We start from the raw sequence: 23,616 nt of genomic DNA, 5'->3' as shown, positions 1-23,616 counted from the left end.
AGACACTCAACATCAGACACAGTGAGATCTGCTGCTCTGGACATGGCGCCTGCTATGTGGCACAGTGCAGAGGTTAGAGGGCTGGGTCTGTTGCCGGGAAGGTTTCAGGTTTGATTTACCGGAGCGGCTGTACCCTCAAACGAGTCACTTAACCTGAGCCTCAGTGAATATCCGCACGCGTAAATGTGCAGAACGGTGCGGGCTGGTAGTGGGCAGGGTGTGCGGCTCTGACCCGCCGAGCCAGTTAGGGCAGTGCGTTATGACTTCATCAGCCAACAAGATGACATCACGCCCCCGTCTCGTTCCCGCTTCTTTAGTCACTTCCTCCCGCGGTGATGCGGTGTGGGAGCCGGGTGATTGACGGCAGACAGAGCCGGGTTTATCACCAGAGATTAGAGTATCACTCTGTCTCTCTCTCACTCTCTCTCTCTCTCTCTTGTTCTCTCTCACTCTCTCTCTCTCTCTTGTTCTCTCTCACTCTCTCTCTCTCACTCGCTCTCTCTCTCACACTCTCTCTCTCTCCCCCCTGCTCTCTCTCACTCTCTCTCACTCGCTCTTGCTCTCTCTCTCTCACTCTCTCTCACTCGCTCTTGCTCTCTCACTCTCACTCTCTCGTTCTCTCATTCTCTCTCGCTCTCTCTCCCTCTCTCTCTCTCACTGTCCCTCTCTCTCGTTTTCACTCTCTCTCTCACTCTCGCCGTCTCTCTCTCTTGTTCCCACTTGTTCTCTCTCTCTCTCTCTCGTTCCCTGCGCTTCAGCTGGAGGTGTGTTCTCACAGGGGCTGACGGGTGACGACAGCCACTCGCTACTCCCCCCCCCCCCTCCTCCTCCCTCTCCCTCCCTCCCTCTCTCCCTCCCTCCCTCTCCCTCTCTCCGGCTCTGTTTCTCCTCGCGTAGCTGGAAGTCAGACGGGGTACGCTGAAGATGCTGGCAGCTGAGGGTGGAATTAGCTCTGAACGCTGAGACCAGGCAGCGCGGGATTCCCAGGCTCGCTGTGAAGGGAAAGCTTGGCGCTCTTTAAATTTCTCATGGAGTAAATTATCCGTAAATTATTATTTTTAATTCTTTTTTTTGCTCTCGGTTTGTGTGTTCTTTTTCCTCCTCCGCGTAAACCTCACTCAGCGGGCGTAAGAAGCGAAGGATAAGTTTGTTCTTCGGGTTTCTTTCTCAAAAGGGCTTAAATCGCTCCCTTTCCCTCGCCCCGTCATCGCCGGGTGAATTCTCGACACCGTTACTGGATTTTACTGACTCTGGGCTCAGTTTTGGGGACCTGTCCCCCCTCCTCGAGTTTTTTCCCGTTCCTCTTTGCTTCGCCTTCCCCCCCCTCCCCCGGGGGAGCGAGCGGCGCTGTCCGCGGGTCCCCTGAGCGGCGGACGGGATGACGGACGTGCTGGTGTCGGACGGCACCCTGACGTCGACGTGCGAGCGGCTGGAGCGGTGCTGCCTGGAGGCCGGCCGGGACCAGCCGCCCGCCAAGAGGCAGCCCAACACCGGGGCCAAGCTGTGGGGCCGCGTGCGGAGCAAGCTGCTCAGACAAAAGGTCCTTTCTGAGTGACGCGGAGCGGGCGTGCGCGTGTGTGTGATACTGTGTGTGTGTGTGCATGTGTGTGTGTGTGTGTGTGTGTGCGTGTATGTTTGTGTGTCTGATACACTGTGTGTGTAAGAGCGTCTGCCAAATGCCTGTAATGTAATGTAATGTATGTGTGTGAGATACAGTATATGTGTGTGTGTGTGTGTGTCTGATACACTCTGTGTGTGTGAGTGTGTGTGTGCACATGTGTATGTGTGTGTGTCTGCTGCATTGCATGTTTGTGTGTGTGTCTGTTCCACTCTGTGTTTGTGTGTGTGTGTGTGTGTGTGTGTGTTCCAGTTTGTGTGCGTGCTCAGTGTGTATAGATCCTCAGGGTATTAGTGTGTGTGTGCCTCTGTTAGTGTGTGTGTGTGTGTGTGTGTGTGTTTGCCTCTGTTAGTGTGTGTGTGGAGTGTGTGTATGTGTCTCTGTGTATGCCTCTGTTAGTGTGTGTGTGTGTGCCTCGTTAGTGTGAGTGTGTGTGGTGTGTGTGTGTGTGTCTGTGTGTTCCTCTGTTTGTGAGTGTGTGTGTGTGTGTGTGTGGTGTATGTGCCTCTGTTAGTGTGTGTGTGTGTGTGTGTGTGTGTGTGGTGTATGTGCCTCTGTGAGTGTGTGTGAGTGTGTGCGTGTGTACTGTATGTGCCTCTGTGAGTGTGTGTGATGCGCATCCACTTCCCTGCACAGTGGAGCAGGTGCTGTGGGCACTCTCTCTATCTGCCAGTGAGGTGCCCAGGTGGCCGTGGCAGGTTTGCTGTTTATTCTTCATCAGTGCTCTGATGAAGGCACCGGTGTGTGTGGGGGGTGAGGGGGTGAATGTTAAAATGCGCTTGTTTCTGGGGGGGGGGGGGGGGGTTATCAAACGCGTGTGCTTTCAGGGGAAGCAGCAGGACTGCTATCCTCACCATGTTCACAGCATTGCTAAGCAACCAAACTGACCATGCCTTTCCTGCAGTTCTCTTATGTTCTGGGTGCAGACGCAGATGAGGGACTCTGCTTACTGTAAGCTGTGTGCTGCTGTTGTTTAAATCACCAGGACAGTGTCTGCCGCCTCTCCTTGTATATGTTGCTGAAATCCTTTATTCCACCACAGTCTTAGAGCAGGTCTGCTTTTCCTGTTCATTGTTGTTCGGGAGGCTGAGGCTAATTTTACCCTTTAAGTTGTGAGGTCACAAATGTGTAATTAGAATATTCTTCACTCAACATTCTAATGCTGATGTCACAATCGCTTCTGGTAATTGAAAGCAATGGGAGTTCTAGAACACTGAATTAGCGTAGCCAAAAAAAAACCTATCCTTTACATGGTTAATGAAGCGTTGTTGGACAATGGCGGTAATTAACGCGACCCCCTTGGTTTTGCCACTTTTTGTTAAACCCGCGAGAGACAGATCGCCCGATGTGGCTTCTGCCTGACGCTGTTTCCGTAGCAGCGGTTGGGAACACAGGGAGGTCAGCCCTTCAAGTGATTTATATTTTATAATAACGTGTGTAGGGCTAGACAGGCGTGTCGCTGAAGCTGTGCTTCGGGTCTGCAGTGCATTCTGGGTCAGTGTGTGCTGTAGTGCTGTTCACCCTCTTGTCTCATTGTAATGAGAAAAGCTACTGTGATACACTAATCACTTTATCTGTTCGTTGTTCTGGTAATTGATTTCGCGTTATGTATCTTGCTGAGTGTGTGCTTGGTGGACTTGCATATGTGTGTGTGTGTGTGTGTGTGTGTGTGTGTGGCTAAGGCTCAGGTGAAATGCTGCGATGTGCTATTTCTATCTAGGCTTCCGTTCTGCGTGTTCTAAGAATCCACAGCCCCCAGTCTGAGGATGTGCGGCACTGAGAGGGTTAAAGATAACGAGAGCTGGCCAGATCAGGGGCTGCCCCATCAGGCCTCTGGGAGCTGCTCAGGCTTTCCCGCTAGATCGATACCGCCGAGCCCGGGGGTCCCGGCACCCCCGTCCTCCCCTCGCTTTTTTTGGCGGGGTCACGGAGGGAGCGTTTTGGCGACGGGCCGGTCAGTCGAAGGGCAGCCATGGATTTTTAATGTCCTCCCCCGTCTTAAGTGCTCCTCCGCGCCGAAGCGTGAGCGATCATCCCCCACCCCCCCGCTCCGTCATTTCTGCGCCTCGGAGATAATGCGCATAAATTACGGCTCGTGGGAGCTCACGCGCGCGAAAGCTCTCGCACGCGAGCGCACATGCACGCTCGAGCGGTCGCACGCTAGCGCTTAGCGTCTCATTCATTCATTTTCAATGGGGCTTTGAGGCCTGTCGAGCGCGGGTTTTAGCGCTCGTGAATGATCGCTCAGTCCGGGCCTTACGAGCGCAACAGTAATAAAGCCTGGATTACGCGCCGCGGTGTTTACCTTTCGGGGGGGGGAGAAAAAAAGTAATTAGACCTTGAGCAGCCGTAGATTTTAATATCGTTCCTTCATTCCGTCCATTGAGGCTTGGAGCGGAATGAAGAGGGTCTAAATAGGCCTGAGTGTGTGTGTGTGGTGTGAAATGTGTGGTTTTCATTACTCCCCTGTCAAAGGGAGGGCGTAATTCGGTGAAACCGCAGGCTAGCGCTGTCGAGCGCGGCCGCTCTGGGCCCAGCGGCACACAGCGGGCTCTGTGGAGCTGTGTTTGGTTAGCCTCGCGCTAATCAGATTGAACTCTCGCAGGTTGCGCAACAGTGAGTCGGTCCTCTGTCCGCGTAGCGCACGCGTCGTGTTAGCGTAGCGTGCACGTGTGTCGGCGCCCCCTCTGACCCGACCCCCCCATTCCCCCCGTCCCCACTGTGTCGCTACTTTTTGAGTTTCAGGTTTCCTCCATTTTGTGTGCCGATTACTCCGCTGCAGATGTACTTGCTGTTGGCTGCCTTTTAAAACGCGCTCCCCAACGCCGGCCGTTTACGACAGGCGTAAATCTCCCCCAATTACGGGAGCGGACCCGCGGCGTCGAGAGGCTAGTGCGTTACGCGCCTAATGAGATCCCGGGAGCGCTCGGGGGGGGGGGGGGGAGGAGGTGGCGGGTGGCGGCGGCTGCATGGGGGCGCATGCGCGACGGGGGGTGGGGGCGTCGGGGAGGTGCGTTTTTAACAGCTCCGGGAAACGACACCGCTCCTTGGGTTTTACCTGCGGAAAAATCCGTGCTCTCTGTTCTCGGAAGTCCGTCGCATTCCACCCCCCCCGCCCTCCTCCCCCGGAGAGAAGCAGTGATGGGAACACTGCTCTGGGTGGAGGGAGGGAGAGAGAGAGGGAGGGGAGGGAAAGTGAAAAACTGCAGGGGATGCAAGCGGTGGGTGAGCGCGACCGCTCTGTAGGCGAGTCCTGCGGCGTGTGGTTCTGGGAAAACCGGGCCCGGCGTTTCGGTTGCGGCGTTTCGGTTTCGGTTTCGGAAGCCTTACGGGTGCTTTTCCCACGATGCTGCGTTCGCGCGTCCACATTTCTGCGCTCTTAATTTGATGCCGCAGACTAACGACAGTGTGGGAACGGCCTCCTAGCGCAGCGATTAGCCTCTCGCTGCTACACAGGAAACAAGCCTGCGCTGTGCACTTACACCCCGTCATTACTGCTTGAATCAGTGTTTGTGTTTTTTTTAGACCGTTTTTACTGACTTTCACACAAAGTTTCTGTCTCAGATGTCTACCGAACGGATTAAGACGTTTACCTAATAGCGATTAGTAAATGTCTTCTGTATTTTATATTTGTATAATGTGGTAAATTGTGTCTGTACATGATGACACAGGAAAAGGCCATAAATATGTCTGCGGTGTGACACTTACAAGATTAGTTTTCTATAATGTAATCGAAAGTGCATGAGCAAAGATTACTTGGTGTCTAATGTCGGAAAGCTCAAGGGTTTTCTGGGTGCCTTCGTAGAAATGATGTCATGAGAAAATGTAGAATATTTCCTCACCAGATGTTGGCGCATGGAAATAGATCTGCTTCTGTCTGCATTAAAGGCACTTTGGAAATGCATAATGACCGCAAACGGCAATGATGTATGATTTTAAGAAGTTTAGAAAAAAAAAACCTTGAAACAGAAACATCTACGCAAAGGGCAGCGGGCCTATTACATACCGGTCTTTCCCGCTAGAAGGGAAAAACACACACGTGTGGGGACTTTCAGCCATTATTCATTCCAGTTTCCCTTTCCTTTTCTTTTTCGGTCTCCTCGCTTTTGAGAAATACCTTGCCCTCTCTCCGCTTTGATTTCTGTGAAGTGCATCTCCAGGCACGTCGTTAAAGTAACAAAAAAATAAAAGCCTCCCCGTTCCTCCTCACAAATAGTTTGGCAACGTCGGATGTAGTCCCTGAGAGGGGGTTTTAGTGGATCTAGGCTGAAGATCAACCCGAGGGGGGGGGGCGGGGGGGGGGGGGGGGGGTGTGTGTGCAGGGGGGAGAGTGTTGTGATGTAGTGCCGGGTGATTTACTGTAATGGAGAGGCTGATAAAAGCACTGTCATTGCGCAGTGTGCTGTTGTCCGCACTGGCTTCTGGATCAGGAGAACATGCACTGCTTTAAGGGCAGCCTAGTCCACCGCCTTGTGCTCTGGTCAACAGGGGATGTAGCGTGAACAGTGAATAGTGTATGGGCGTGTGTGTGTGTGTGTGTGTGTGCACGTGTGTGCATGTTTGTGCGTGTGTCTGTGTGTTTGTCTGTGTTGGTGTGTTTTCTGTGTGTGTGTGTCTGTGTGTGTTTGCCTGTCAGTGTGTGTCTGTGTTTGTGTGTGTGTATGTGTGTGTGTGTGTGTGTGTGTTTGTGCGTGTGTGTGTGCACGTGTGTGTGTATTTGTATGTGTGTGCACGTGCGTGCATGTGCATGTGCATGCTGTCCAGGAGCTGTGACTGGGTGCCGGGGGCAGTAATTACTCTCTGTACTCATTAAAGCAGGGCCCTTCGTCTTCCTTACTGTCAGAAGGCTGGGTCTGCCTGTAAAGCAGAGTGTCCAGGGGCTCCAGCGGTCCCACCTCTCCCTGTCAGGCTCACTAATCCCCCCCTGACTGATGCCCAGCAGCAGGCCCTGCTCGCACAGCCAGCTCCGCACACACACACACACACACGCACACACACACACACACACCGGTAATCAATTAGATAGGAGGACAGGCTGTGTGTTTGCACATGTAAGCAAGAGAACGGCCATGCTGGTGTGCCCTACAGATTAGAACACAATGTGACGGCTTTAAAAAATATATATATATTTCTTTGTGAACCCAGCCCAGGCTGAAACATCATAAGCAAGTGTTTTTCACTGTAGTGCGAGCAGCCATGTTAAAGGGACAGCGGAAGGTCTGAGAATTTACGGAAGTCATTGAGACATTACCTCCAGCCCATCGATCGATCGTCGTTCAAGCACAGCTTCACATACGACAGTCATAAGAAGACTCAAGATAATTTCATTCCAGCGCAGTGAAAGTTAGCTGGGAATGCAATTAAAATTAAGGCTAGAGTTCTGCCAGTGGATGTCGCCGCAAATTAAAAAGGATTTAAGCGACGATAATTAAAAACAGTCTCGGAGCGAAATTAAATCTAACCGCACCGACCAGCGAAACGTTACGGAACTATGAAGACGCGCAGAGAAAATGATTAGGCAATTAAGCATTTGGAATAATTGCGTCCTAACAACACCTCCGCTCGGCTTATATTTCTAATGAATCAAGTGAGCGCGTGTGCACTCCTCCGCGGTTATAAACTAATTAAGATTAAGGCGGCTGCTTTCTCTCCACAGCGGGAGCACGTGAGACCGTTTAATGATTCTCGCGGCCTGTTGGATCACAGCGTCCACCATTTCGGACGAGGGACTGGCTGTTTGCGTTTTTGCGCGTTGACCACTGCGATAATAGATCGCTCGGCCCGGCAGGGCTTTGTGTTTTGAGGCCGTTTTAAACAGTTTGGGTAATTAGCCTAGTGCATTCGCTGAAGTATTTACGCTGGCTGTCTTTGGTGGCCGTAAAAAAAAAAAAAAAAACAGCTGCGAAGAAAACCCGGAGCGTTTCCACGAAAAGCACGACGTTCGTAATCGCCGTCGATTTCGCGTTTCCCACTTCGCGCGGCGGATGCTAACGACAGATGTCTGCGGTCCAGGAGAGGGAAATGATCGGGGGTTTTTTTTTTTTCTCCGGTCTGAAACACATCCACAACTCTCGCTCTCTTGCTTATTTAAATCAATGCCCAAGCTTCCCTAATCCCTTTTTTAATACCCTCCCCCACCCCCCCCCCCCCCCCCCCTTTCTGAAATCAGATAAATGTGCGAGGGGGAATGTGTTCCATATGCGCTTCCACATGAGTGGAAGTTCCCTGCCAGAGCCGAAACTCGGAAGGTTCTGGGGTTTTTTTTGGTGTTTCTCGGTCGGACGGCTTGGCTCATGCGCAGACAGTGACTAAGCCGACGGCACCCTGATCTCTTACGGCAGCCGGCGGGCGCTACCGTGTTTCTTCACCCTGCGACCGTCTCAACCTGGCTGGGAACTGTAACGCTAACCGGAATGGAATGCAGTTTGTGTTCGTTGTAGGTCAGGGGAGGACCAATCAGCGGTCTGGAGGGCCGGGATAAGCCGGTATTTCACAAGCCGGCATTACAAGCCATTAAGCATCTATGAGAAAATTTCCCGTTCCTGTCAAGTAAAAGTTCACTAGTGTGGACTGTTATTGGCTGCATGAGCCAGCACCTGGTTGTGTTCACCTGGTCACGTGACTTCCTGTCCAAACAAAGGCTTCGTTTGTGCAGCTGTAAAATGAAGTGCAGCAAAAGTCCCCGTAGGCCCTTCAAACAATGGGCCTGCCCGCTCGGGTTCTCCCACGCCTGTACAGTTATGCTAATCCAGTGCCCGTGTGCGGCTGTACAGTGTATCGGATGTACAGGCCGCCCATCTGGATCTCAGTACGGTAGTGTCCCTTTGGGGGCCGTGCCTTCTTAAATGTCTGTGTAGACAATGGAGCCTATCTTTGAAGTAGATGTGGCCGCCACACGCCCGCCTGCGTACGTCTCGCGTGCGTCGTGTAGCAGTGCGCTCTGTGTATGTGCTGTAAGCAGCGGTACAGCGATACTGTCGCCGTGGCTGCCGTCGCACACATTGTGAACGCTCTGCGGTCCTTCTGTCGCTGTGTGAGGAATGCGGTTCGCGTATGCCTTTACTGTCCCTGTGCGGCTTGCCGTAGCCTTGTACCCCGCCACTTTACCGCCGTCTCCGATGGCGGGCCGGGCGGTAGCTGTGGTTGTGTAACCGATACACAGCCCGGGCCAGGGTGCTCCTGGTCCTGCCGGTTTGGGGCCGGGGGTGGGCCGGGGGGTGCTTCCAGAGCTCCGCAGGGGGGTGAGCCCCATTCCGAGCGGAGCCTCATCTGGTTCTCATCGGCCCGCCTCCCTTAACCGCCAAGCCTCGGCGCCCAATCACAGCCTGTTCAGCTCTGAGACACGCCCCCCCCCCAGCTCCTCCCACCAGACCCCCCGAACAGTAGAGCAGTTTGCCTCTGGGCATGGCCAGGAAAAAGGGTTCTTCTCCAGGAGCTTTGCTACGCTGCGCTATGACCACACCAAACGCTTAAACCGGGTCTTCAACTGGCCGTCGCACACGGCCAGAGTCTTTGAAATTCGGAGGGAAGCCGCGGGGGACTCTGCGGTCTCCGCGGAACATTCCGGCATTTCGACTGTCGTTGAGTGAAGGGGATGTAGCTCTGCGCGCTTGGAAATGTGGTTTTTATTTCATGTTTGTGTTCTATAAATACAGATGCAGTCAGAATGCATTAAAAAAAAAGTCTGCCTTCGTCTCTGAAAATCAGGTATGAGTACTCTTTTCTCCAGGCAGTTATCTCGGTATCCGCGGTAAAAAGACGATATGAGACGATATGATCTCTGTCCTCTCATTGGCTGGCTGTGTAGTCACTCCGACAGCGAGACCTTTCATCATCTCGCTGTTGTTTTGCCAGCCAGCCGGCAAGCTCGCACCACAGCGGCTTTTTCTCATCATCCCAGGATCCAACTTCAAAGGGATTTCTTCTTCCATGCAGCCCATTTTATTTCATTCCCACAATGCACTGAGCTCAGGAAAAACACACTGCAGCAATGTGCTGAAATAACTGAGCAGGCACTATAAATATTTCCCTTAGCTATGCACTTTTTCAGTCTTCACTTCAACCGCCTAATTTTCCTCTTTTTAAAAGGGGGGGGGGGGGGGGGGGGTAATGGGGGAAAATCCTCCAGGTCTGTAATTTAAAAAACCTTTATTTGAAGTGAAGGTTTTGAGAAGCCCTGAGTGAAAGTCGGGAGACTGCATTAAGGGGTTTTTTATTCTTTTTATGGCCTGTTCATTTTGACTGCGTTTATCGCTAATAATGCCAGCCCTGGAACTTAATTGAGGGTGAAGCTGGAGCTGAAAACCCATTTGGGCGGCTCCACCAGGGGGCCCGGTGGCAGACGAGCTTGCCCCTACCCCGGGTTGCTTCTTACCGGTGCCCCGTGTGGGCCAAACTGCCCTGATAACACCCCGGGCTCATTTAAAATATACTCCGGCTGTGAAAATTGGCCATTACCGTAACGGGGCCCACGCGGGTCGTTTGAAATGGCCTTTTTAACGCAAAATGAATGCGGTTACTGAAAGTAAGCCTAGAGCCTGGTAATTGCATTATATTACTGAGCAGTCGACGCAGTGAGGCATTGCTGTTTGATTGTGTCTTTCCCATGAAAGGAGCATCATAGTCTGCCTTCAGCTATTGCCATGGTGATGTAAGCAGTCATCTTATTATGGTCTGATCCGGTATAACAGACAGAGATCTCTAAGGGGCCTGTGGAACAAGACTGTGTATAAACTGCCACACAAATATTCCTCCATCTGCTACTGATCTGGGGTCAGGGATCCACGGCAGCATGTGCCCGGCCTTTGTGGCTGACCGTTGTTTTTATGAACTTCTAAAGGGGATCGTATGACAGTGGTGTAGTTTATTGCCTGCTACAAGCTGTGTTTGTCTACCTGGCAGCAGTCGAAATTATTGGGTGTGCTCGTGTTCTTGGTTTATGTGACTCATTTTTGTGCAGCAGTAACCCAACGCTGATAAAAATCTTTTCCAGGATAGTCACTCTACTCCGTCAAAATGAAATGCTTGTAGCCTATATAACTTTTGACCTAGTTTCTGTCTGTTATTTTGTCCGACGCACTTGGCCTACTACACACAAGCATAGTAACCCTGTTACCTGCAAGCAATATATGTGTTGGCATCTCAGATGCAAGGTTTGACTTATTTCCTTGAAGATTTATATATCAATAAATAGTTTTTTAAGAGAAAGTTTTTTATGTACATATACATGTACCTAGGAATATTTCTGAGAAAGTAAAAATGTTGTTTTACTTAACAATAAGCCAGTGTTGTAAGTTTCTTTTGATTGGTTGATTTCAGCTTGGTAAATCAAGCTAATAACTTTTTTTTTTAGTTAATTTTCAGATTCGCAATGACTTTTTCCAGAAACCTCCTTTTCAAGTTGTAGTTAAGCATGCTGTAAAGGAAGGACAGCTATAGATCTTGGAAGTGGTGCTGCAGGGCAATATTACAAGTAGAGTGTGGCATAGCGTGTGGCAACTGATCAGTTTGTCTGTGATACGAGGTGTTCCCAGTGCATCACGGGAAAAGGGGCGGTCCTCCAGGGTTGTTTCCCAGTGGTCTGCGTAGGCAGCAGCAATCCCTGCAGACCACAGGCAAAGACGGGAAAGCCACAGCCCAGACTCTGATTCCCAGCAATCCAAATGCTACTGAAGGCTACTTTGTAATGGGGCTTTCATCAAATGACACAGTTCACCATTACTGGAACTGCCCATTGTTCACCTTTTTATGTAGGAAATGCTCGAAGAGGAAATTCACTTCTTGCCAGTTGTGATGAAGTACCTCGCTGGAGGGTATAGCAGCAGTGACTCACCCGGGGGTTAAATTCGCAGCCGTGGAGTGATAAGTCCAGTTTTGCTACATCGGTAGCTCAGCAGTATTGGAACACTGTCCTCAGTGGCATCTAACCTTACATTTTGATGACATAATATAACTCATGCTGGGCAGCGTTCCCAGCCCTTTAAAAATGGCCCCTAGGTTTCCTGTAAATATTTCTTTTGGGCATCATTAAAGTTTGCTATTAATTATTAACAGGTCAAAAATGTTTGTGAGTGCTCAGCTTGGGAACTTGCATATGTTTTAGGTTTACCCATAAGACACATTGTGTCTTCCTGTGTACAGTATATACAAGATATAGCATGCTGTGAGATGTTTGAAATTTAATAGCATATTTAAGGAGGTTTTCCCCGGTTTCTTGTTGGTGAAAACAATGCGGTGTGTCCGAACACAATGACTCATGCAGCGTTATCACAGGCTAGACGGCCACGGAACATTCTAGACCCTTCATTATAAAGCGCGGAGCCGCTGGATCAGGGTGCAGATAACCCAAACAAGGCCGTTCCTCTACTCCACTCAAGGGATCCAGGCCGAGTGCATTCGGCCTTATCAGATGTCAGCATCCCGGAAATTTAATAAGGGCAGCACAAAAAAAAAAAAAAGAAAGAAAAATGTGAAGTTCAATCCAGAGTTCCCAGGGATTTTTTTCTTCTTCTTATAGTCATGCCTGTCTGGGAATTTCCAACAGTGGACGGAAAAATAGGGTCTTCTCCGCGTAGCTCCGAAAATAGCCCCGCGACGCCGGAGTCTCGGAGCGGAAAGCGCTACGTGCCTCTCGGCGGGATTTGGAAGGGGAGCCGATTCTGAGGAGAACGGGGGGAGGTGTTTGGATGTGGGACGTCTGGGCAGGTGCGAGCGGACTGGCGCGCGCGCTCGCCCGCCTCACGCAAGCGTGTTTACCAGGAGCACGGTAGCGTTAGCGCCACGGCGTAGCCGGGCGATTTCCTCCAGAGTTCAGTGATCCTGGAAACACGAGACTGAAGGCTAGTTCCCACTGAACCCGGACCCTTCTGGAGGGAGGTCAGCCTGGCTATTGGCTGAGGCAAAAAATGGCCTACAGCCATTTAAGGAAAAGATAACAAGTTACTCTCCCAGGGCAGTGGACAAATGCACTACACATAAGTACATGTGTCCATAATCTCAGCTCAGCTAACAGTGAAATAACTGAATGGACGTCATTTCAGTTTACTGCACTTACTGTAGCATATGCAGTCACTGTTGGTGGAGTGGTCTGTACTCTTTGAAGATGTGTGTATGTGTGTGTGTGTGTGTGTGTGTGTGCGTGTGTATGCGTGCGTGCGTGCGTGCGTGCGTGCGTGCGTGCGTGCGTGCGTGCGTGCGTGCGTGCGTGCGTGCGTGCGTGCTTGCGTGTATGCGTGTGTGTGTGTGTGTTATACATGGGAACAGTGTGCCTGTTTGTCTCACGTGTGTACTGCGGCATGCTCACGGTTCCTTTGATGGTTTATGGAGGAAGCGGCCCCATGCTTGCTGCAGGGCACTTCTGCATCACATGATGAGAATGTGTGTGTGTGATGCCCATGTGTGCGTGGCGGGGATCGCTGGGGGCTCGTGCAATAGTGAGCACCACGCACACGGCATTTATGAGGGTTTCTGGAGGGAAAACGAGAGAACGGGGACTCTGGGATAGCACAGTCCTCCAGCTCATCTCCGCTGTTTTAAGGCTCTTGTCTGTGCGCAGTGCCCTGAAGTACTGCAGAAACGCGTGGGAGTGGCTCATCTAGGGAGGCCGAGCGCTGAAGCTCACTACGCTGTTCTCTTCTTCTTTTGCAGTTGGACCCCCAGACCGTGCAGTCCAAGAACTGGCACATGGACGTCATAGAGATGAATGGGGTAAGAGGAGGCCTCCCCTTGGGGAACATCCATTACTGTATGGGGCTTTAGTCATTGGTAGTCACAGGACATGTATAGTCAAATTACATTTTTCCCAATGTGTAAAAATATATTTGTAATACACCTGAGAGAGGTATGAAAAGATCATATGCATGTGCTATGTCCTGCCTTTGAGCAGTCATAGTTAGGCACTTATTTAGGTTTTTTTTCCTCTTTTTTATGCTGACACACTGACGGTGTCTTTCTTCCCTCAGATCAAAGTGGAGTTCTCAATGAAGTTCACCAGTCGGGACTTAAGCTTGAAGAGAACGCCTTCCAAAAAACAGAGTGGCGTGTTCGGTGTCAAAATCAGCGTGGTGACGAAGTGAGTAAATCAGCTGTTTTGTCCTTTAGTGAAAAGCAACACCTGTCAACCACTGCACCGAGAGAAATACAAACATGATATTGCAGTTCATTTATCACATCCATTTCCTCTCCCATCAGTTATCATATTTATTATTTGTATTCCATGTTATTTATTATTGGGGCCTATGTGGTATTGGTTAAGGAATTGGGCTTGTAACTCATAAGAGCTTGTAAGAAGCTGCAGGTTCAAATCCCTACACAGACCTCTGAGAAACAAGCCTGCCAGACTGCCCCTTTCCCCTTGATGTTCTGGGAGCCCCTCATATTACAACTATAAACATGAGGACACTCCTCACTGACCTGTTTCCACACAGCATGCCCCAGCTTGCAAAAGGCTGCAGGTTCAAATCCCTGGTGTAATGGCACTGCTGTTGTACTCATGAGCCAAAGTACAAACAGATTTACTTAAATTCATATCCAGTTGAATACAGCAAATATATACTATGTACAAATAAACAGAAAAGGCTGTGTAAATTACATTCAATAAAAGTATCTGTTAAGCAAATTAATGGTAACATTTAACACATAGTGCTAATGATATGGAGATTAATTTGTACAGCTGCTTGAATGCCTCTATTTGAGCGCGCCAACCGAAGGGCTTTGTTCCTCCACAGGCGGGAGCGTTCTAAGGTGCCTTACATCGTCCGTCAGTGCATTGAGGAGGTGGAGAAGAGGGGGATCGACGAAGTGGGCATCTACAGGATCTCAGGGGTGGCCACGGACATCCAGGCCCTGAAAGCGGCCTTCGACGCGAGTAAGAGGACTGCGCCAGGGCCCGCATGTCTCATGCGAAATATCCTGAGGATTATTTTAGGCCGTTGTAACGTCACACTCAGTTTGCATGCTAATGTTCTTGCTGTGTCAATACCCTGTCTAGCACAGGTAGTCCTGAAAGCTTCTAGAATACTGCTAAATCAGATAAGGTGATTGGACTGATTTGGAATTTCCATTTGTTCTGCTGCGAATCTTGGCAAAATAATTATTTTAAATACCTTAATTCCACACGCACCCGAGACATTTCTGGAGATTACTGACAATTATTAAAAACATCTTCACCGATGTTCCAAATAAACAGTTCTCCTTTTGTTTATATTGTAGGATTAAGTGCTTATGTTTATGCTCGTCACATGTCCTGGTGAAAATTCTAGGTGGTCTGCAGGACCAATGTTAAAGTTTAGTAGCGTGTGGAGTGAAAAATGATGCAAATGTGTTTTGAACAGGGGTCTGTTCTGCAGTGCTTCTCTCTCAGCCTCTCTCTGCGCTGAGCTGTGCCTTTCCCCTCTCCTCCTCTAGGGGCAGTATACTGCGTATATCACGCGAGGCATACCTCAGCTTTTCTAAAAACAGGACTCTTGTGGGAAAGAGCAGGCGGCCACGAGACTCCCAGCTGTCAGCTGCAGTGGCTTTATGATTGCTGGGAGCAGCTCATAGGCAATAGGAATGCGCAAAGACAAATAAAAAACAGAAATAAGCCGGCTAGCGCTCTCGAGAATGAGAGCGGCCGGATGCCAGCGACGGTTCTGAGCGTTCCTCTTCTCTCCTCAGATACCAAAGACATCCTGATGATGCTGAGCGACATGGACATCAACGCCATCGCGGGGACGCTGAAGCTGTACTTCCGGGAGCTTCCGGAGCCGCTGCTCACGGACCGCCTGTACCCAGCCTTCATGGAGGGGATAGGTATGCCTGACCCACGACCTCTGACCCATGACCTCTGACCCCAGTGGAATTCCTGCATATACCATCCTTATACCATTTACTCTAATAACTAAGCACAATGAAAGGTCATCCGGATTGCTTCCTGGGGTAATAATGTGAACTCAGGAATGGTGTTTGGCAGAACGTACCCAAAATGTATTATTTAGCAGGCGCCTCTAAGCCTGACTGCTTTATGATCACTATGTCCAGCCCACCTCATTTAAAATTGATGTTAAACTATCATGTGTATATTAAGTACTAATGACCCAGCATTGATTACCCTGAGAGAACGGCTTGTGAGTGCGTGGGACAGGTCAGGGTTTTGCGAGTGGGGTAGGTTGTAACGCAGAACGTGTCTCCCCACAGCGCTGTCGGACCCTGCCGCCAAGGAGAACTGCATGATGCACCTCCTGCGCTCGCTCCCCGACCCCAACCTCATCACCTTCCTCACCCTGCTGGAGCACCTAAAGAGGTGAGGCGCGCTCGAGCGTCCGCCGAGGCCGCGTCCGATTCGCCGCCCCGCCCCGGAGCCCCTCGGCCGGGATGGCGGGGAAACGGCGGTAAAGAGCAGGGCCCGTTTCTGTTAGCCGCGCGCTGCGACACGCGTGCTCGGTCACGCGTGTGCACTGTCAGGCTCCTCAGACCAGGCCAGGCCTGTTTCTGTTAGCTACACGCTGCGACACGTGTGCTCGGTCACGCGTGTGCACTGTCAGGCCCAGGAAATCCAGTCAGCGATTATTCAGGCGGTGCCTCTTCCCGACAGGGCTGTGCCGAGCTCTGATTGGTCCGCAGAAGCCCTGTCGTCCAGGTGCAGGCTTTAATGGCTAAAGATGACTCCCCGCATGGACTCACACCAACCTGCTGTGTCAGCAACCACTACAAAGAGTGCAGTTTGGTTGAATTAAAGTCAGCTTTTTTTAACGACGAACTCTGAAGAGCAAATTACTGGAGTCTAGACGTATATAGCAAAGAATCTTGTTCATCAAAATTTGTTCTGAATTACAATTTCTGCTTCAGTTCTGACCGATATGTCAAGAGTTACTTTATTTCTGCTGCATATGCACTTTTTGCTCCACCATGTCCTTAGGAGTGATGAGTTCCTGTTAAGCTTTGTGCTAAGAATGAAAGGTTATAACACACTACAGTGGCTAACAGTACCCAACAGACCGTTTTTACAGCCTGTATAAAACGCACAGTTAGTAGTCGTATAAATTCCTTCAGAATGTCAGAGGTTAGCAGAAAAACCTGCAAGGGTCTGTTAAAAAAAAAAAAAACTGGCTGGCATTCAACAACCTCCCCTTCCACACCACCCCCACGGAGCGGAGTGAACATTATCACTTTCTTTCACTTATCATTAACGTGCGCGATTATGCCATTGCCGGGAAACGCCATGAGCACATTTACGGCACCAACTTTTATTAAAAGATGATATCACTGTGAGACTGCCGCATGGTGCTGACACCTGCTGGCCACTCTAGGGAACTGCAGTGCACGAACTGCTGGCGCACCTGAACAGAACAGCTGGTGAGGTCGCACGGGGACGAAGGGCATGGGGTTAAAGCACTCGGCAGACGAGCGGTTAGTCATTGCTAAATCAGTAACAGCGGTGTCATCCAGACTCCACTGGCAGGTGGTCAGTTGATGGCTTTATGATGGGGTCTGATTGCTCCATTGTGGCTGAAAGTGGACGTGTTTTAGTGATGCTGTTATTTGACCGAAGGACCATCACCCCGGTAGATTTAGTTCTTTATGGACATCCCTGCGCAATGAAACAGATGTTTGGTTTCTCCCCTGCCCCAGCGCTCCGTTTGCTCTGTATTTCCCTTTCTCAGTCTGAAATTCAAACCAAGTGTTGCTTAAGGGGTTTTTAAAATGTTTTTCCCCCCTGTCTGCACTCCTGTGTGCGGGGATTGAAGACGTGTGTGAAACATCCTCTTTGGTCCTGGGGAAAACAGGGCCTGGGAGTTATGAATGAAAGGCCAGCGTGCGTCCTCCTCATGTAACATGAGTTCACATCTGGAAGAGTCGGCAATCGAGTGAAGATCAAAAGACGTGTCTCCTGGGCGGTGATGCCAATAAAGCTTTAGATTCAAAACGTAAAGGGAAAAACAGCACGGCAGGCTTTCATCTGTGTGGGCTGCTGGGCTCGTTTTCTCTCTCTCTCTCTCTCTCTTTGTTTGCACATCTGGATGCGCTTAGCGCCAGGCTTGGGGGGAGAGCGGTGGCAGAACAAAGACGTCTGGCCCCGTGGGCCGTCTCAGAAGGGCGCAGGAAGTGGAGTCGCACGCGGACGGGTCGCGCGCGGGGGGGGTGGGGGGGGGGGGGGGGGGGGTGGGGGGTGGGGGGGGGGCCCCGTGTGCCCTGTGCCCGAGGCCCACCGCGTGAATTAGAATTAAGAACCCGTGTGGTGAGGGCACAGTGGCCGTCTGTGCCACAGAGGGGGGTTCCTCATGTTTTGAGGTGCAGGGGAGATTTTTAGCATGTGATGTCTGGCCACATGTCTGCATAGATGTGCATGTTCTGCACGTGCACTTCAGTGAATTGGCCAGTGAGTCAGAGAGCATGAGATTTGATGTTTTGTCATTTTATTCTTCAATTTTGGCAGCCGCAGAGGGTACGTTATGGTCACTTCTGCTACTAAAATTTTATTATTATCATTTTTTTTTAACTCCCCATCCCACCCTCCCAGTTCCTCCCCATTTTGGAATACCCAACATACAGCTGCACTCATTTTGCACGCTCTGCAGCCAATGAGGGAAAGTGTCAACAAGCACAGCCTCTCCTAGCATGTTGTGTTGCCAGATGCTTCTTTTTACACCGTAGCCCCGCAAGTCAGGCTCACACAGACATGAGTTCAGATGAGACACTTTATTTGTAGCTTTATCAAACAGACCTCAGGTGCCAGATTTACCAGCAGGGGTCGCTAGAGAGTGATGAGATACAGGTCCAGGCCAATGGAGGATGAGCCACCCAGCAACCCTCCTGCTTGTTAGCTTGTGTGCTTGAGAAAGGAGGCTCTTGGCAATGGTGCAGGTAGCATAGCCTAACTCTGCAAAGCATTCAGAACCGTCAACTGTTTGGTACTGGGTGCCATGTCATATACAGAACAACAGATCCCTGGATAGACAAACTGTACAAACACACACAAACATGCACACAGCGGCTGTAGGATATTGTACATTCCCAGAAACAAAACAAAAAAAGTTTTAAAATGTACAGTAATTATGAAAGGGCTATATTTGAATTTCCAGGCACTGGTATTATGTCCAGTGTGCTTTTCTATACTTAGGCCGATCAACTGGGGCGACATAGCTCAGGAGGTAAGACCGATTGTCTGGCAGTCGGAGGGTTGCCGGTTCAAACCCCGCCCTGGGCGTGTCGAAGTGTCCTTGAGCAAGACACCTAACCCCTAACCTCTAACTGCTCTGGCATCAATTGTAAAGCGTTTTGGATAAAAGCGCTATATAAATGCAGTCCATTTAACTGAGCAGTTCTTGACTCCAGTTCCAGTTTTGCCGAGCGTCCGTGGCACCCGTGTGATTTTTTAACGCTTGTCCCGTCTCTTCGCAGGGTTGCGGAGAAGGAGCCGATCAACAAGATGTCCCTCCACAACCTGGCGACCGTCTTCGGCCCCACCCTGCTCAGGCCGTCCGAGTCGGAGAGCAGCAAGGGGCACGTCACGCTGGCCTCCGACATCTGGTCACATGACGTCATGGCGCAGGTAGGCGCGGCACGAGATGAGGAGGTTTGCTTTTAGGGGCGCGGAGAGGCCTTTGGGTGGGAGGGAGTCTTTACGCTCTAAGGGAACGGGGTCCGGGCCCTCTCTTGTTCACTGAAAGCTGAAAACACGCCAGCCTTTAGAGGACCTTGTCTGATCCAAAAACTGATTCAGGGCCAAAATAGCCGTGTAGCTAGGAGGTGGGAGCGAGGTAGGCTTTGTGAAGCCGTTGTTGGACCTCAGGACTAAAATTATGCGTTGAAACTTTTAAATGAAATGGGACAAATACTGAGCTTGCTGAGGGAAGGGCCTCAAGAAGTCTTCCGTGGCTTGGTACCAGTTCCTCACCATACTGAAAACACCACTTTACCCTCAACAATTCCTTCACAACATAACAAGATTGTTTCAAGCAAATTTGGTATGATTTGAAAATTTACGAGATAAAAAGTATGTTTGTGTTTATAGAGTATGTATTTGGCCGTTTTAGACCTGTGGGAAAGCTCAGAAGATCCCGTGTGTATGAATCAGTGCGCAGACTTGGTGGTGAGTGTCAGGCTGGTGTTTCAGCCAAACCAGCTGGATCTTCAGAAGTAAACAGGAAACTGCTCCGCCACCACCACCTAAATTTAAACAGGAATCCCATCCTCCAAAATAAATGGAAAGAGAAATAAACATTTTTAAAAAATCCATCATCTGCCTTTTGAATGAGATTTATTTTCTTCTCGGTTTTGTTTGACCTGTTCATTAGAGGCCCCGGGGTCCTGCATGATAAATAAGCCTGACCTGTCGGCTCGCAGTGAACCTTGGCTCGGGCTGAACTCCAGGCACGTCTAATCAAGCGGCCTGTGGGTGAACCCAAACGTGGCTGAAACCAGCCTCTGCGTTCACTGAGAAGAAGGGCCCAATGTTTGGAATGGAACAGAGGAACATTTTGGGAAACGCAGGAAGACGATGGTACAGAATGTTCGTGGATAAAAATGGATACTGGATCTCATACACTCTGAGGTCTGAGGCACAGAACATGGATTCCCCAGGGCGTACGCTAACGTGCCTTGCCCTCACTGGACAGCTGTGCGGGCGGCTAAAGCTCTTTATAAGATATTTCTGGAATTCAGCTCACTGAAGCGTCAGCTCCACAGGTTGCGGGACGTGGGTTGTTATCAAAGCAGTCAGGACTTCAGCTCTGTTTAGAGCGCAAACAAATAATTTACATTATTTGCCCGTTCCCAGACCTAATCCTCTGCTTCTTCTGCGTAGTCAAAAGGAAATTCTCTCGAGCCCAACGGTGGACTGTTTGGGTTCCTTTGGGTCAGCCGCAGGTGAAAACGCGATCCGTCGAGCGAATTAAAGGTTTTCTGTCCGTCCGTGGCGACAAGCTGTCAGACGCGTTTTTTTTAATGTTTTAATTCTGAGCGCGGCTGGCTGACGTGACTTGCCTGCCTGGAGTCGGTCTGGAGGCAGATGTTTTCTGCAGTCGTGAGAACCTGCCCCCGGCTCGCCCGCCCGCCCGCCCGCGTGCGCGTCGGCTGGGCATCGCGCCGGCCAGCCTGCTTCCCAGGCCTCCGCGATGATGCGCACTGCCACGGAAACAAAGTCTGTTCTGGAAAAAAAAAAACTAAAAAAAAAACCTGGAGACTGTCAGGGAAAGCTGGTGTTTACCAGGTCGTTTTATGTCCCCGCGACGTCTCGTATGAAAAACACTGGCTTATATCTGGGTCTTTGCGTTAAGGACAACCATATGACCGTTCTCATTACATTACATTCATTTGGCAGATGCTTTTATCCAAAGCGACGTACAAAAGTGCATTTCATGGTCATAGACAACTGCTAAACACAGGTTCAGTAAGGTACAATACTTATTTTGTACAGCTATTTCTAGCTATTTCTAGTTCTTGTCAATGTAAATGGCAGCAGTCATAATGAAAATATTTTTGCTATTTGTACTACTCCAGGGTGAGTTTAAGTCAGCCAGATATTGCCGCATTTTCTTCTCCAAACATTATGCCAGCCACCCATCCAAGCACTACCATCTGTGTGTATCCACATGTAGCACCCATAAATTAGCTTCATGGTAAACCCATATGCATTGGTTCCCAGATCTGTGTTTTGAAAATGCATGTATAACTAAGGAGAAGAGCAGCATAGTTAATCAAGTATGCTTTATTGATTTATATGCTATTCTTCAGCCCTGACCTTTGACCAGGGATCTCAAACTCCAATGCTGGAAGGTCACGGTGTCTGTTGTTTCTCTCTGTCTCAGGACGTAAAGGCTTAATTTGATTGGTTAAAGAGCCCACACACGCTTCCTGGGACTATATTAGCTGCTGCTTGAAAGGAAACTACCAAAACCCATAGAGACTATGACCCTCCAGAGACCCCTGCTTTAGACTGTAGGGTGCGGTCCCTGTTGTTCTAAATTAGGGATGGTATGACCATATGATGCGATCCTTGTGTTAGGGATGGTATGACAGGTATGATGTGGTCCATGATTGGTAGGTTAGGGATGGTGTTGTTGGAGTGATTCTCAATGTCTCTCTTCTCCTCCCCCAGGTCCAGGTGCTCCTGTACTACCTACAGCACCCGCCCATCTCCTTCAGCGAGCTCAAGCGAAACACCCTCTACTTCTCCACCGACGTGTAGACCCCCCCTCCCTCACCCCCCCCACCCCCCCCCCCCCCCAGCCCAAGCACTCCGACCGTTGCCAGGAGACACTCCGGGAGCTCCGTCCCTGCACACCTTTCTAACTGTATAGCGCCAGCCAGAGACGGAAAAATAAAATGCCCTCGGAAAAAAAGAAACAAAAAAAAAAGCAAAACTGTCAAACTGAAGCCACTGTGCTCCCTCTCCGTTCCCTAGCCGCGTCCCGCGCGTTCCCGCGGTGACCGGGACGCGTCCCTCGTCCGTCCGCCGAAGACTGGCGGCAAGCGGCAGACGTCTCTCGCCGATGTACGGCTCCCCGAATCGTCCCCCCTCTCCACGCGTGCGTACGTACACACGAGCACGCGCTGCCCGACGGCGCCCGCGGTGCTGGTTCAGAGCAGGCCCAGAGAGACGGAGGGAGGGGCAAAGGTCACCCTGTACACCACGCCGCCCCCGGGACAGGACACGCGTCGATTGCCACGCACTCCATACGTTAACACTTGCTTTCTTTGTGTTTTTCCCTCCATTTTGAAACGGGGTAGAGGAGGGCTCTCCTCCCCACAGTCCTACAGCTCCCTCTAGAGAAAAAACGGGGGACTGACCCCCTATTCCTCTCCATCGCGGCGTCATGGCAACGTAACCGCGAAAGGAGCCTCCAGCAGGGACTGTCATTGGAGCGAGAGTGTGCGTGTGCGTGTGCATGCGATCGCATGTGTGTGTGTGTGCGTGTGTGTGTGTGTATGTGTTGTGATCGTTTGCGTGGCGTGGTGGTGTCTGATCGGTATGTGATTTCAGAATGTCCGTTACTCGTCTTGTTTTTTTTTTTTTTTTGTTCTGTTTTGTTTTTGTTCTCTCTCTCTTTTCTCCAGAGGCATTCCAGAAATGGCATTTACATATTTTATAAATATTATTTGTTTGATAGTTTATCTTTTTGATTTCCTCTGCTTTGTGCATGTGATTTGAGGAGGGTTGGGCGCGCGCGCGACCCTTAAGACCGGGGAGAGACGCCGCGCTCGGTGGGGCTTCCCCCCACCGCCACTGGTTCCGCGCTAACGTTAGCTGCTAACTAGTGATGATCGCTGCCCTCCTGTGTGGAGTCCAGGCCAAAATTCGCCCTATTTATTATAAATATATATATTGCGTGTGCCTGTACAGTCCAGTACATCTATAGAACTACTCTGCGGAGTCGATTGTTTGAAGTTTATCAGGTAGTGATGTTTTTTTATTTAGTTCCGTTTCTCCTTTACAGTCAATGTTGACTGAGCTGTACTGTAATAACATGGACAACAAAAAAAAAAAAGAAAAAACAAAAAAAACTGATGTACAAATTCTGACAGTCGATTCGTTAGCATTTCGTTTTAAATTGGGCTGGAAGCCTAAAACGGAGGTTGTTAAATATGACTTCAACAAATATGGAAAGCGTCGCTTCTTTTAAAAGTCAAGCCAGTCCTGTGTATGATGGCATTTCTTGTGTAATTATGGGATGATTTGTAATTGCCCTCGTTGCATGTTCAGCTTGTCGTCCATCAGGCTGGGTAACACAAAGGTAGATTCTTCTGCTGTTTTGCCGCGTTGGTGCCAGTGCTCTCAGTGCAAAGCCATGCAAATCCAACCTTTCTGCTATCAAGCCCGCAACATATCTTAAAATAAGCACTGTTAGATGAGTACCATTTGATATTTTTAATATAAGATTAAAGAAAAAATCAAACCGTGTATTTTGCTTCCATTAGGAAGAAATTGAGTACATACTGTATTAACAATAAGGTTTAATGTTGATGTGAACTGTTTTTTTTTTCTTTTTTAGGAAAATAAAATAAAAGTGCACCAGATG

General features: G+C 50.0%; 1 protein-coding gene across 6 annotated transcripts in view; it reads left to right on the top strand.

Moving 5' to 3' along the window:
- The window catches only part of abr (ABR activator of RhoGEF and GTPase), a 171,956-nt gene extending 148,342 nt beyond the window's left edge, over nucleotides 1-23,614 (top strand). For 4 of the 6 annotated variants that reach the window (XM_035433223.1, XM_035433224.1, XM_035433226.1 and 1 more), the window contains 7 exons: nucleotides 13,265-13,324; nucleotides 13,579-13,688; nucleotides 14,344-14,483; nucleotides 15,275-15,409; nucleotides 15,794-15,899; nucleotides 18,998-19,148; nucleotides 21,696-21,785. In XM_035433223.1, coding sequence (XP_035289114.1) covers nucleotides 13,265-13,324; nucleotides 13,579-13,688; nucleotides 14,344-14,483; nucleotides 15,275-15,409; nucleotides 15,794-15,899; nucleotides 18,998-19,148; nucleotides 21,696-21,785 — 792 coding nt within the window. Of the gene's footprint in view, nucleotides 1-1,189; nucleotides 1,541-13,264; nucleotides 13,325-13,578; nucleotides 13,689-14,343; nucleotides 14,484-15,274; nucleotides 15,410-15,793; nucleotides 15,900-18,997; nucleotides 19,149-21,695 lie in introns of those variants that run through there. The other 2 variants (XM_035433228.1, XM_035433222.1) reach the window with 2 other exon arrangements.
- Nucleotides 23,615-23,616: the final 2 nt, after the last annotated feature.

The sequence above is a fragment of the Anguilla anguilla genome, chromosome 9 (genome assembly GCF_013347855.1).
Source record: "Anguilla anguilla isolate fAngAng1 chromosome 9, fAngAng1.pri, whole genome shotgun sequence".
In the NCBI taxonomy this organism is placed as follows: domain Eukaryota; kingdom Metazoa; phylum Chordata; class Actinopteri; order Anguilliformes; family Anguillidae; genus Anguilla; species Anguilla anguilla.
Note: the sequence above shows the minus strand (reverse complement) of the source record. Positions and strands in the feature narration are given on the sequence as shown.